Below are 13939 nucleotides of genomic sequence, written 5' to 3' on the forward strand. Positions count from 1 at the left end.
AAAGTTACAGGGAAACCAATAGGAGGAAATATTTTTTCACTCACAGAATAGTTAAGCTCTAGAGTGCGTTGCCAGAGGTTGTGGCAAGAATGGATAGCGTAGCTGGTTTTAAGAAAGGTTTGGACAATTTCCTGGAGGAAAATTCCAGAGTCTATTATTGAAAAAGACATAGGGGAAGCCACTGCTTGCCCTGGATCAGTAGCATGGAATGTTGCTACTCTTTGGGATTCTAGAATCTTGTTACACTCTGGGATTCCGGAATCTTGCTATTCTTTGGGATTCTATATGGAATGTTGCTACTCTTTGGGGTTCTAGAATCTTGTTACACTCTGGGATTCCGGAATCTTGCTATTCTTTGGGATTCTATATGGAATGTTGCTACTCTTTGGGGTTCTAGAATCTTGTTACACTCTGGGATTCCGGAATCTTGCTATTCTTTGAGATTCTGTATGGAATGTTGCTACCCTTTGGGTTTTGGCCAGGTACTAGACCTGGAATGGCCACCGTGAGAACAGGCTACTGGGCTTGATGGACCATTGGTCTGACCCAGTAAGGCTATTCTTATGATCTTAAGTAGTTAAGGGCAGGGCAGATGGGTGATGTGTACAGGTAAAAAAAAACAACAACCAGCTGAAAGTGAAGCAGAGAGAAACAAAATCAGACAAGAGCTGGTCCTGTGTTAACACAGTAACACAGTAAATGAGAGCAGATAAAGACCTGAATGGTCCATCCAGTCTGCCCAATTGACTTTGTTCACTGATATTTCTGGGACATAGACCGCAGAGGTCTGTCCAGTAACATGCTTAGGTTCCAACTACTGGAGTTGCCGTCGAAGCTCACTCCAGCCCATCTAGACCATCCCACTGGCGTTTCCATCAAAGCCCTATCCACAGCAACAGGGTTAAACTGTGCCTGAAGCTCGGAGAAATGCTACTGGAAAAAGTACGATAAGCCCACAGATTCAATTTGAACTTCAACCTGCTGTGCCGGAGGAGCCATGGAAACAGTGGGGTACCTAGCATATGTGACACCCTGGGCCAATCATTTTCTAGCACCCCCTCCTCTATATGAAAAACATGATTTTTAGTAATAATCTAGGAGTCGCACAACAAGAGTGTACCTAGGAAAGGCAGGCCTCTTACGTACTGCAGTGGGCACTAGACCATAAATACACCATTGTGAAACTAAACAAGCCAGATTTGTACAGTTCTATCCTGAATAGTCAGTGCTAACAGAAAACCATGTCTTTCATACAAACAGAACACAGAAACATCCTCAACCAGGATGGAATAAGTAATCACCAACTAAATATAAAAATATATATACAAAAGTTAAACGGAACCATTGTGAAGCCAGACTCTGCATACAATGCAACACCAGAGAAACAGAAACGGTGAAACATGTCCCCTAATATTGTGCAAAATATAAAGATAGCAGATTTAAATTTGAAAAAACTGATAATCATCACTTTACAAATTAATAAATAAAAATAAAACAATATAAGGCAAATAAGATAAAACTAAACGCTAACGCGCCCATAGACTATAATGGACACATTAGTGTTTAGTGTGCGCTAACATTTAGCATGCACTAAAACGGATAGTGCACCTTAGTAAATGGACCCTCATGTTATTAGACATATACATTTTCAATTAGCTTTCAGAGGCCAAAACTTCCTTCCTCAGGTCAGTAAAGTATACTGCTGTTATAGTATCTTGTCCTGACCTGAAGAAAGGGGTTTTTGCTCTCTGAAAGTTAGTCCGAAATGTATTAAAATTAGTCCAATAAAAGGATCACCTTATTTCCATTTTCTGTTTATAAACTTTTATCAACACAGCTACAATACTATTTTATCCTAAAGCAAAATAAAAAAATAAATAGAAGAAATAGATTTTTTTTCTACCTTTCTCATCTCTGGGTTCTGCTGTCCTCATTTTCTCATCACTGTCTTTCCATACATCCACTGTCTGCCCTCTCTCTGCCCCTTCCATATGGCATCTGCCCTTTTTCTATGTCCCTTTCAGAAACGGTCTGCCTCCACCTTCCATCTCTCCCTCCCACCCCCAATTGGTCTGGTATCCATCTTCTTCCCTGCCCTTCCCCCCATGATCTGGTATCTCTGTCTCCTTCCTTTACATCTCTCCCTCCCCCCTCCACTGTGGTTTGTAGCTTCTCTCTCCTCATTTCCTCCCCCCAAATCTGGTATCTCTGTCTCCTTCCTTCTCCCCTTGTGCACTGGTATCTCTCTCCTCTCCTTCTCTCTCCCCCCACCACCACCATACACATTCTGGCATCTGTCTTTATCCTCTCCCTTCCCTTTCTTTTCTTCCCTGGTCTTCTCAATTTATTTTTTGCATCTTTCTAGATTAAATTCTCTCTTACTATCCAGTCCTCAATTTCTCTCTTTTCACTGTGTTTACCTACAACATGCCTCCTCCTTTCCTCAGCCCTCCAGTATCTCACTAACTCTATTCTCTTCCCCCATCTATCATGTGCCCTTTTTTTCTTTATCCCTCCTCCTTCCATCCAGTATGTGCCCTCTTTCTCTATCCCCTTTCATCCAGCATCTTCCCCCTCTCTCTTCCCCACTTCCATCAGGATCTGCTCCCCTCTCTCGCTCTCTCTCTCCTTCCACCCCACTTCCATACAGTATCCTGCTCCCTTCTCTCTCCCTCCACCCCAATTCCATCCAGTATTCTGCCCCTCTTCTCCCCACCACTATTGCTGATTTTCTGAACCAGCAGCAATGGCAGTAAACTTAAATGCAGCCACCGCAGGACCTTCGGGCACCTTCCCATGGCTGCTGGTTTTGCTCTAGAACAAGGAAGTGACATCGGAGGAGGTGGACCAGCAGTTGGTGCTGGATAAAGGTGCCATAATGGCTGCATTTGAATTTTACTGCTGCTGGGTCAGGAAAGTAGCAGCGGCAGTGGCAGAGAAGGGCAAGAGGTCTTGGTGTGCCATCTGCGCACGCCCTTAGCACCTGGGGCAGACCGCCCCCCCTTTGGTACGCCACTACATAGAAATAGTGGGGTAGGGAGGAAAAACATTCCCAGATGATGGGAGGAAGAAATTTATGCTCTCTCCCTGTTTGTGCAGCTTCCACCACAGAGGCTTGTGTGTCTCACATCTTTGTTCACATAGGTGTGTCAAGGGCTTGAGAAATTGGGTGACACTGCCCTGGAAGATTGCTTTTAGCCTCTTAAAAATAGATTGTTCTGCTCTAAACCCAGAATAACATTGTACAGCAAACTAAAAGAATTGTGGAGAATGATGTTCTTGATTACGTTTGTTCAAGTAGACAAATCAATTTCTCAGCGGCAACGCCAGAGGAAACGATCACTAACGCTTGGATTTTTATTAGTCTCCTTGAGACCACACTTTGACCCCTTAGGTCGAAACACGGACCGTGTTGGGTTCTTTATTTCAAGTTGTGGATATATTTGATTGATTCTTCTACTTGAAGAAAAGTCTTAATCAGGAACATCGTTCTCCACAGTTCTTTTGGTTTTCTTTGGATTTTTGTTTCAGCTGTGGACTACAAGGGTCAACTTCCTGGTTTGCGTCACTTGAATAACATTGTACAATCAGACACTGAGGGGCACCAAAATGTTATGATTTGCTTGCTGTGTTTTCTGGATGATGTTCTCCCTGTTACTAATGATTGCTAACACGTCTTCTATTCGGTTACATGATTCTGCTGTAGTACCTTATGCTCATGTTGGCTGCAGAGCCAATTATAAGGTAAGTTATCAATATGGGCTGCCATTAAGATATGTCAATATACTTTTGACCCCAGTTATTAGTAACTAGGTCTGATTGCATAAAATAGGACCTTTGTGAAAATAGCAGAAGTTAGTAATAAAATAATCCATCTCGACAGTAGCCGAGGTTGATAACTCCCCCCCCCCCTTGGTGTGATGAGTTTCAGAGTTGATATTGTGATGTCATAATGCCTCATTCCACCAATAATAGCCAACCTCATCAGTGATGTCACAATGGCTTGATTGTCCTATACTTGGCTCACTTTTATTGCATACGAGGGGATGCTGAAAAGTTCTCAGCCCAACCAACCAGACATTCATAAATTCTGAGTGTTATTTTGCCACTGTAGCTGAAAAGAGTGTTATTTTGTTAAGTGCCAATTTGCAGAAATGAAATTCTACGTTTTGACATTGTTTCAGATCATTGATTGAACCATATCCATGCCATTCTCTTCTTGGTTGGGCTGAGAACTTTTCAGCAACCCCTCATAGTGTGAAGACTTTCAGTCTCTGATAACCAGAGTTGATATTGTGATGTCATAATGCCTCATTCCACCAGTAAGAGCCAACCCCTCATCAGTGATGTCACAATATAAGAACATAAGAATAGCCTTACTGGGTCAGACCAATGGTCCATCAAGCCCAATAGCCTGTTCTCACAGTGACCAATCCAGGTCACTCGTACCTGGCCAAAACCCAAGGAGTAGCAACATTCCATGCTACCAATTCAGGGCAAGCAGTGGCTTCTTCATGTCTTTCTCAATAACAGACTATGGACTTTTCCTCCAGGAACTTGTCCAAACCTTTCTTAAAACCAGCTACGCTATCCACTCTTACCACATCCTCTGGCAATGTATTCCAGAACTTAACTATTCTCTGAGTGAAAAAAAATTCCTCCTGTTGGTTTTAAGAGTATTTCCCTGTAACTTCATCGAGTGACCCTTAGTCTTTGTAATTTTTGTCGGAGTGAAAAATTGATCCACTTGTACCCGTTCTACTCCACCCAGGATTTTGTAGACTTCAATCCTATCTCCCCTCAGCCGTCTCTTTTCCAAGCTGAAGAGCCCTAACCGTTTAAGTCTTTCCTCATACGAGAGGAGTTCCATCCCCTTTACCATCCTGGTCGCTCTTCTTTGAACCTTTTCTAGTTCCACTATATCTTTCTTAAGATAAGGAGACCAGAATTGAATGCAATACTCCAAATGAGGTTTGATTGTTCTTGGCTCTCTTTTATCACATATAACAACAATTTCGATTTCTAAAGACATTTCTTTATTCTGTAATTAAGTGGGGGAAGGATGTGGATGATATCAGTGCGGGTTACCCATTAAGACGGGTTATTTTGCTGTTAACCCCAGTTACTATTAACTAGATTTCATTGCATAACATGGGACCTGTGTTAAAATAACCTGTCTTAGGCCTGGATTCACTAAACTTAACGATCCTGTAACGATGGCCGCAAAACCAGTTCTACTGGTTTCGCGATCGTTCGTGTTCCCCAACCCGATTTACTAAACTGCTGCCGATGAATCTCCTCTCCGATCTGATCCACCCATGCCAAATTAGTAAAAACCCCAAGCAAAATAGCCAAGCGATTGATTCACTAACAATTGCTTGGGTATTTTGAATCGGGTTTTACAATCGTAAAACCCGACTGCTGCAGACCTGTCGGTAACTGCCATTTTTTTGTGATCGATTTGTTTACGGCAGCAGCGCGTTGGACTTTAGAGCGTGAATTTCAGCAGCGGCTATATTACCCCCCGATGAAGGCTGATTTAGAGCTGAAACGCTCCGGACAAAGTAGAGCGTCGGGCATTGGAATGTTAACCAACGTTGGCATTGGCAAAGAGCTATTGAGAACTGTTGCTGTTTCTTCTCCAATTGATTTTGGACATACACAATTTTAGTTTCCTTTTTTTCTGGGTTTTTTTTTTTTGTTTGTTTTTGAGTTTCTTGTGTTGGATATGAAAATTAAATAAATTAAAACTGTTTTAACCCAAGTTGGATAGAAATAAAGTTCGTATTTAAAGGTGGGAAGGAGGTTTGACGTCTATGATTATGGGCTCCTTTTACAAAGGCGCGCTAGCGGTTTTACGCGTGTAATATCGCATGCTAAACCGCCGGCCGCGCTAGCCGCTACCGCCTCCTCTTGAGCAGGCGGTTGATTTTAGGCCAGCGCGGGGGTTAGCGCGTGATGAAAAGTCGCGCGCGTTAACCCCGCTAGTGCAGCTTAATAAAAGGAGCCCTATATGGCACCTCATCAATCCAGAATAAGGACCTGAAATAACATATATGTTATAAGAGGTTCTATGTACTGAGTTTATAGCCCTTATATGATACTTCAAACGCCTAGTTTATTTTTCACTTGGGAGAGTTTGCTTATTAATTGGGGGTACCATCTGAACGGCCTTAAATGAAGCAGGAGTTATATGTTATATTGAGTTACTGATCAATTGTGACACTAGTGGTATAAAAATTGTTTCAAAAATTTTTCTTTGACTATCTTAAATACCCCCTTTTTTGATTGGTAACTGTGTTACCGACAGGTCTGCCGGGGTTCTTTTTCATTTTTTTAAATGGCACAGATATTTTGCGTGTGTTACACAAACAGAGGGCTCCTTTTACAAAGGTGCGTTAGGGACCTTAACGTGTAGAATAGCGCACGCTAAAATGCCCCGCGCGCTAGCCGCTACCGCCTCCTTTTAAGCAGGCGGTAATTTTTTCAGCTAGCACGCGCTAATCGCACCTTAGTTAAAGGAGCCCAAAATATCTGCCCATTTAAAAAAAAAAAAAAAAAGACCCCCCCCCTACTGCTTCCAATGCCCCCCCCCCCGGAGACAAACGCGGCCCCACAGCCCCTCCCCCCCAAAGAAAAAGGCAGGAGGGATGGGGTAATGGTAGCCAATGTTGATAACTCCGTCCCTATGCCAGCTATTCTAGGATTTAATTTATTTTTGCACATTAAAAAAATCAGTATACAGTGATTCAAAGGACTTCCTGCATTTTACGTTCAACCATGCAGCATTATAGTTATTTTAAATGTTAAGAAAGCCTCTGTTCCTGAAGAACTGTTGAAAAGTAAAGGAAGGGAAATAGAATTGTGTCTTTACCTGGGTGTTCACTTTGGATTGCAGGAACTCCAGCTGGAAAAAGGAAGACAAGACACCATTAATTATTGGCCGGGGTTCAGTCATTCTTAGACACCCTCAGAGCCCCTTATTAACTTGCCGCTTACAGTGAAGGAGAGTCACCCAGAGCAGAAAATGCATCTTGGTTTGGGGGGTGGGGGGGGGGAGAAATCCTTCACTCCAAGAGAGTGGCCGGCTTTTCCACCTGCCTCAGGAGTTCCTCTTGACAGAACACAGAAAAATTCACCCCTCCCCAATTCAGCCTTCAAATGGAGGGGGTAATAGGGGGCGAGAGAGCTTTCTTGCGAAATATGGACCGCTAGCATCAAATCCTACGCAGTTCCCAAATGTGCTGTTGCTTCCAGTCCAGTCATTGTTGCTGCCACTGGAAGCTGGAAGGAAGCACTGAGCGGACTATCTCCGGACTGCAGGCAGCCTAGAATTCAGGAAGTGACACTGTTCCTCAGAATACCACTTCTTACTCACTTTTTTTCAAGATATAATGGTAAAAGTGAATGAGAACCTACTTCATGAGCACAAATGCAGTCATTATTATTATTATTTTTATTTTTAATGTAGTGGGTCCAATTTTACAAATTAAAATAACTTACTAATGATTTGATCCAGTAGACATTTAGAAATATTTCCTCTCACTTCTTGAAAGAGGCTAGAAAGAGGCATTTCCCCCCACCTCCGCCCCAGTGTATCATTCCTCTAATAACCAGTGGGATTATTAATCTGAGAAGCAGAGAAAAAAAAATTTCTTATCCAAACTGAAATATTGAAAATAAAGATGGGGTAATGAACTTGTAAATTTAAGGGAAAAATGATATCTATTCAGTACAATATTTTGTTAACGGCTCCCATACATCTTGAAACTTCCTTAAATACCTCATCTGTGTAAATTTACAAATTCAATACTGGGGGGGGGGGTAATTTTTAGTTTATTATTTAACAATATAAGAATGATAAGGGGAAATTTTATCATATGATACATATGTTTTACATTTGCTATGGAAGAATGGGGAGGGAGGGAGATAAATTATATGATTTGGATTATTGCTGATACTGGGACCGCTCCTGTTCAACATTTTTATTGACGACCTGGAGGCAGGAACAAAATGTGAGGTTATTAAAATTGCAGATGACACCAAGCTATATAGCAAGGTCAATAACATGGAGGACTGCGAAGATCTCCAAAAGGATCTGACAACACTGGAAAAATGGGCCAAAAAGTGGCAAATGAGCTTCAACATAGGGAAATGCAAGGTCATGCATATAGGGAAAAAGAACCCGATGTTCACTTACAAAATGGGGAGTTCACCACTAGGGGTGAGCAACCTTGAAAGTGACCTGGGAGTGATGGTGGACACAACATTAAAGGCGTCGGCGCAGTGCGCCACAGCCTCAAGGAAAGCAAACAGAATGTTGGGTATCATTAAAAAAGGTATCACGACCAGGACGAAGGAAGTCATCCTGCCACTGTATCGCGCAATGGTGCGACCGCACCTGGAGTACTGTGTTCAGTACTGGTTGCCGCACCTCAAAAAGGACATGGCAGTACTTGAGAAAGTCCAGAGAAGAGCAACTAAACTAATAAAGGGCATGGAGGACCTCTCATATACTGACAGACTGAAAAAGTTTGGGCTTTTCTCCCTGGAAAAGCGGAGACTTAGAGGAGACATGATAGAAACCTTCAAGATCATGAAGGGTATAGAAAAAATAGACAGGGACAGACTTTTCAAATTAAGGGGAACCACAAGTACAAGGGGGCACTCAGAGAAATTGAAAGGGGAGAGGTTTAGAACAAACGCCAGGAAGTTCTTCTTCACACAGAGGGTGGTGGATATATGAAATGCGCTGCCGGAGGATGTAGTAAGCAGGAGCACGCTACAGGGCTTCAAAGAATCTTTGGATAGGTGCTTGGAGGACAAAGGGATAGAAGGGTACAGATAAGAATAGAGGTAGAGGTACGTTATAAAATTAGTCAGGGACCACTGTTTCAGACAATGGGCCTGATGGGCCGCTGCGGGTGCGGACCACTGGGCGAGATGGACCTATGGTCTGCCTCAGCGGAGGCAGCTCTTATGTTCTTATATTCTATGTTCTTATTAAGTGTTCTATTTAATGTTAAAATGTTTTAACTCACTGTCACACTTATTGTAAGTTTTAAAACGAATAAAGATTTTATTTAAAAAAAAAAAAAAAGATGGGGTAATGGATGTAGTTTCCCATTGTGTTAAACGTGGCACTCAAAGAGGATGCTAACAGGCCTTGGCAGTGGGGAAGTCTAAGATCATGCAGTGTGAAGAGCACGTGAATGGGCCTGGCGATTCTCAGCTGCCAGAGGTTCTGAAGGCGAAAAAACAGTGTGACAAGGCAGTGGCTGCTGCCAGAAGGATTCTGGGCTGTATAAAGAGAGGCGTAGTCAGTAGAAGGAAGAAGGTGTTGATGCCCCTGTACAGGTCATTGGTGAGGCCCCACTTGGAGTATTGTGTTCAGTTTTGGAGACCGTATCTGGCGAAAGACGTAAGAAGACTTGAGGCGGTCCAGAGGAGGGCGACGAAAATGATAGGAGGCTTGCGCCAGAAGACGTATGAGGAGAGACTGGAAGCCCTGAATATGTATACCCTAGAGGAAAGGAGAGACAGGGGAGATATGATTCAGACGTTCAAATACTTAAAGGGTATTAACGTAGAACAAAATCTTTTCCAGAGAAAGGAAAATGGTAAAACCAGAGGACATAATTTGAGGTTGAGGGGTGGTAGATTCAGGGGCAATGTTAGGAAATTCTACTTTATGGAGAGGGTAGTGGATGCCTGGAATGCGCTCCCGAGAGAGGTGGTGGAGAGTAAAACTGTGACTGAGTTCAAAGAAGCGTGGGATGAACACAGAAGATTTAGAATCAGAAAATAATATTAAATATTGAACTAGGCCAGTACTGGGCAGACTTGTACGGTCTGTGTCTGTGTATGGCCGTTTGGAGGAGGATGGGCAGGGGAGGGCTTCAATGGCTGGGAGGGTGTAGATGGGCTAGAGTAAGTCTTAACAGAGATTTTGGCAGTTGGAACCCAAGCACAGTACTGGGTAAAGCTTTGGATTCTCGCCCAGAAATAGCTAAGAAGAAAAAAAAAAAAAAAAAAATTTAAATTGAATCAGGTTGGGCAAACTGGATGGACCATTCGGGTCTTTATCTGCCATCATCTACTATGTTACTATGTTACTATGTTCTCTGGCTTTTAAGCTAGATCTATTTAAACTTCTCTGGAAGAAAACTGACTGTGAAAGTACGTTGAAAGCTTTGCTCAGTTGTTAAAACGCATGCCGATTGTGAAACATTGCAGGCAGACCTTAGGAAATTGGAAGACTGGGCGTCCGAGTGGCAGATGAAATTTAGGGTTCCTTTTACTAAGGCACGCTAGTGTTCTTAGCGCGCGCTGCATTGCCACGCGCGCTAACCCTGCGCTACGCACCAAGAACTAACGCCAGCTCAATGCTGGCGTTAGCGTCTAGCACGCGCGGCAATGCATCACGTGCTAAAACCGCTAGCGAAGCTTAGTAAAAGGAGCCCTTAATGTGGACAAATGCAAAGTGATGCACATTGGGAAGAATAACCCGAATCACAGTTACCAGATGCCAGGGTCCACCTTGGGGATTAGCGCCCGAGAAAAAGATCTGGGTGCCATCGTAGACAATTTGATGAAGCATTCCGCCCAATGTGCAGCAGCGGCCAAAAAAGCAAACAGGATGCTAGGAATTATTTTAAAAGCGATGATTAACAGCACTGCGCATACATCATGTGGCGGTGGCTCCACAACTGGTTGAAAATGCTCTTAAGCTCCTTGTGAGATGGTATGTTACTCCTGTGGTGCTTGCAAGGATGAATGCCTCATGTACGGGGGAATGTTGGAGAGGGTGTGGTCTGAGGGGTACATTCTTTCATATGTGGTGGGAGTGTCCTCGTCTTGTGGACTATTGGACTCAGGTGTTCCGCTATGTGGGGTGTCTCTTGCAATGTCAATTACCGTTTGGAGCGGGGGCGGCGTTGCTGGGGGTACTCCCTGGGACAGTGGAGGCCACGCAGGACAGGTTGGCTAGACTGGCTTTTACAGCTGCTAGACTGGTACTGGCATCTCTTTGGAAGAGCCACACGATTCCTACGGTGGCGATGATGCGAGTGAAATTGGGATGGGTATGTGAGAAATTTAGGCTTTCTGCTCTACTTACACGCCAGAGGCAACAATTTGAGGACCTATGGGGGAGTTTCATAGAGATGGAGGGAAAATCTGAGTAATTTGTATTGCATTCTTAGATGGTGCTTTTCTGAAGAGGGACATTCATTGCTTCGTTTTAATCTTAGGATTATGTCCTGTTACTTCTTCCTTTCTGTTATTTCATGTGTGGGGGGGGGTATAGAAGATACCGGGGGATGAGCAATTCAGAGGGTCGAGGGGGGGGGGCGGGGGGGGGGGGAAGGGGAGGGGTGGGATGGGAAGGGGACATGTTGTGTGGGGGGGGGGGGGGTATATTAATGTATACACTGTATTTCTGAGTGTGTGGTTTTGCCATCATGGTGCATGTTGTACCTGTCTCGCAGTGTTTAAATAAAGAATTACAAAAAAAAAAAAAGCGATGATTAACAAGACTAAGAATGTTATAATGCCCCTGTACCACTCTAAGGTGTGACCTCATCTGGAGTATTGCTTTCATTTCTGGTCTCCTTATCTCAAGAAAGATATAGTGGCGCTAGAAAAGGTTCAAAGAAGAGCAACCAAGATGGTAAAGGGGATGGAACTCCTCTCGTATGAGGGAAGACTAAAACGGTTAGGGCTGTTCAGCTTGGAAAAGAGACAGCTGAGGGGAGATAGGACTGAAGTCTACAAAATCCTGAGTGAAGTAGAACAGGTACAAGCGGATCGATTTTTCACGCCGTCAAAAATTACAAAGACCAGGGGACACTCGATAAAGTTACAGGAAAATACTTTTAAAACTAATAGGAGGAAATTTTTTTTCACTCAGAGAATAGTTAAGTTCTGGAACGCGTTGCGGATAGAGTAGCTGGTTTTAAGAAAGGTTTGGACAAGTTCCTGGAGGAAAAGTCCATAGTCTGTTATTGAGAAAGACATGGAGGAAGCCGCTGCTTGCATGGAATATTGCTACTCAGGTTTTGGCCAGGTACTAGTGACCTGGATTGGCCATCTTGAGAACAGGCTACTGGGATTGATGGACCATTGGTCTGACCCAGTAAGACTATTCTTATGTTCTTATGTGCAATATATTAGCCCTTTCCTGGTCAGCAGTGTCTACGGAAGAATCAGTCATGAATTCTAGGGATGTCCATTCATTTGGTTCATATAAAATCGATTTAATGCATGATAGCCAAACAACTGTAAACTGTAAACAAGTGTAAACTTGGTTTGTGAATATTGTAATGTGCGTTTAAAAATTTGAATTGTCAGCCACCATGATCAGAAAATGACAGAGAGAATAAAAGATATCCATCAATAATCGCCCCTGTAATCACACTTATTTCATTTTATTCACATGAATTTATGAATAAAATGAAAAAGCCTCAAATGGTGCGGGGTGGGGGGGGGGGTGGGGGAGGGAGGAGAAGCCAAAAATCCCAAGACAAAGCATGATTTTTTCCCTGTACACATTTCTAATGGATTCTTCTGACAAATCATGTCCTCATGCTCATAGAACATTATTACCCATTATCTCACATCCTGAACCTCATATCTATATTCTATATTTCTTTATATTTCTCTCCTGTATTAAGCCACGAACAGCTTCGGTCTGTCCCAGAACGGCAATTATGTTCTTATGTGAGCCAAGTATAGGTCAATCAAGCTATTGTGACATCATTAATGAGGCTGGCTCTTAGGTACTGGTGGAATGAGGCATTATGACATCACAGTCTCAGCTCTGGAATGTTGCTGCTCTTTTGGTTTCTGCCAGATATTTGGGACCTGGGTTGGCCACTGTTAGAAACAGGATACTGGGCTTGATGGACCTTCGGTCTGTCCCAGTATGGCAATTCTTATATTCTAATGCATTTCAAATGTTCATGATCATGTTTATTTTTTTATTTATTTATTCGATTTTTTAGCCCGTCCTCCCAAAAGAGCCCAGAACGGGTTACAATGAATATATTAAAATTATAAGTAAGATAGGTACTTAGAAATTCCCTTTCTGACCTGAAGGCTCACAATCTAACTAAAGTACCAGGAAAAATGACAATTAGAAGAGTAATAAAGAAAGAAAATAGAGATAGAGGAGAAAAATAAGAAAATAAACATACTAATAAGATTACAATGATCTAAAGGAATTTGAAAGGTTAAAAAGAGGGGAGATAAGAATAGATGCAGAGGGAAAACCATTGAAGCAATAGAATTCTGGGGAAATTTAAATGAAATTTGAATGATAACAAAATAAGTGGTAAAACAATAAGTGAGATTAAAAAATATATCATAAACTAAAAAGAAGTGAAAATAAAATCAAAACAGTCATGGGAACGCATGTGCTATTTATCATTTTAAAATGTGTATTTTGGGGTTTGCAAAATTTAGGATATATTGCCAAAAGCTGAAAAATCAGGTGCAACAGCTCAGTAGTGATTCTGCACTAATAAAGGTCAAGCAGTAGTAGAGCCTTTTAAGGCGGGTTGGCAAGACAAGTGCTCCGACGCTCATTCAATTCCTATGAGCGTCAGAGCATCGACCTCACTGGCCCATGGCAAAAGGCTCTACAGCTGCTTGATAAAAGGACCCTAAAATTGTGGGTGAAATATGTTTGTGACAAAATCCTTGATTTTGTGCCGATCACACACAAAAATGAAAGTGCTACAAAATTCTTTTCCAAATTATTTAAGTGAGTTTGAATAGCAAAGTAATGTGGAGGGGCATTTTCAAAAATTAGTTCCCAGGAACACGCACGACCATTTTCAAAAACAGGAAAACAATGTATCTTTTTGTTTTGAAAATGGCCATTTCTTAATTGTGTTTGTGCACAGTGCATCTATCTTTTTGAACCATTAAAAAAAAA

The 13939-nt window shown here is 42.5% G+C and overlaps 1 protein-coding gene across 1 annotated transcript in view; it reads right to left on the reverse strand.

Annotated features, from left to right (window-relative positions):
- Positions 1 to 13939, reverse strand: part of LOC117367897 (platelet endothelial cell adhesion molecule-like) — a 130229-nt gene that overhangs the window by 61579 nt on the left and 54711 nt on the right. The window contains exon 4 of the mRNA XM_033960975.1: positions 6875 to 6907. Within this exon, the coding sequence (XP_033816866.1) occupies positions 6875 to 6907 (33 nt within the window). The remainder of the gene's footprint in view (positions 1 to 6874; positions 6908 to 13939) is intronic.

This window comes from Geotrypetes seraphini, chromosome 10 (genome assembly GCF_902459505.1).
Source record: "Geotrypetes seraphini chromosome 10, aGeoSer1.1, whole genome shotgun sequence".
Classification (NCBI taxonomy): Eukaryota; Metazoa; Chordata; class Amphibia; order Gymnophiona; family Dermophiidae; genus Geotrypetes; species Geotrypetes seraphini.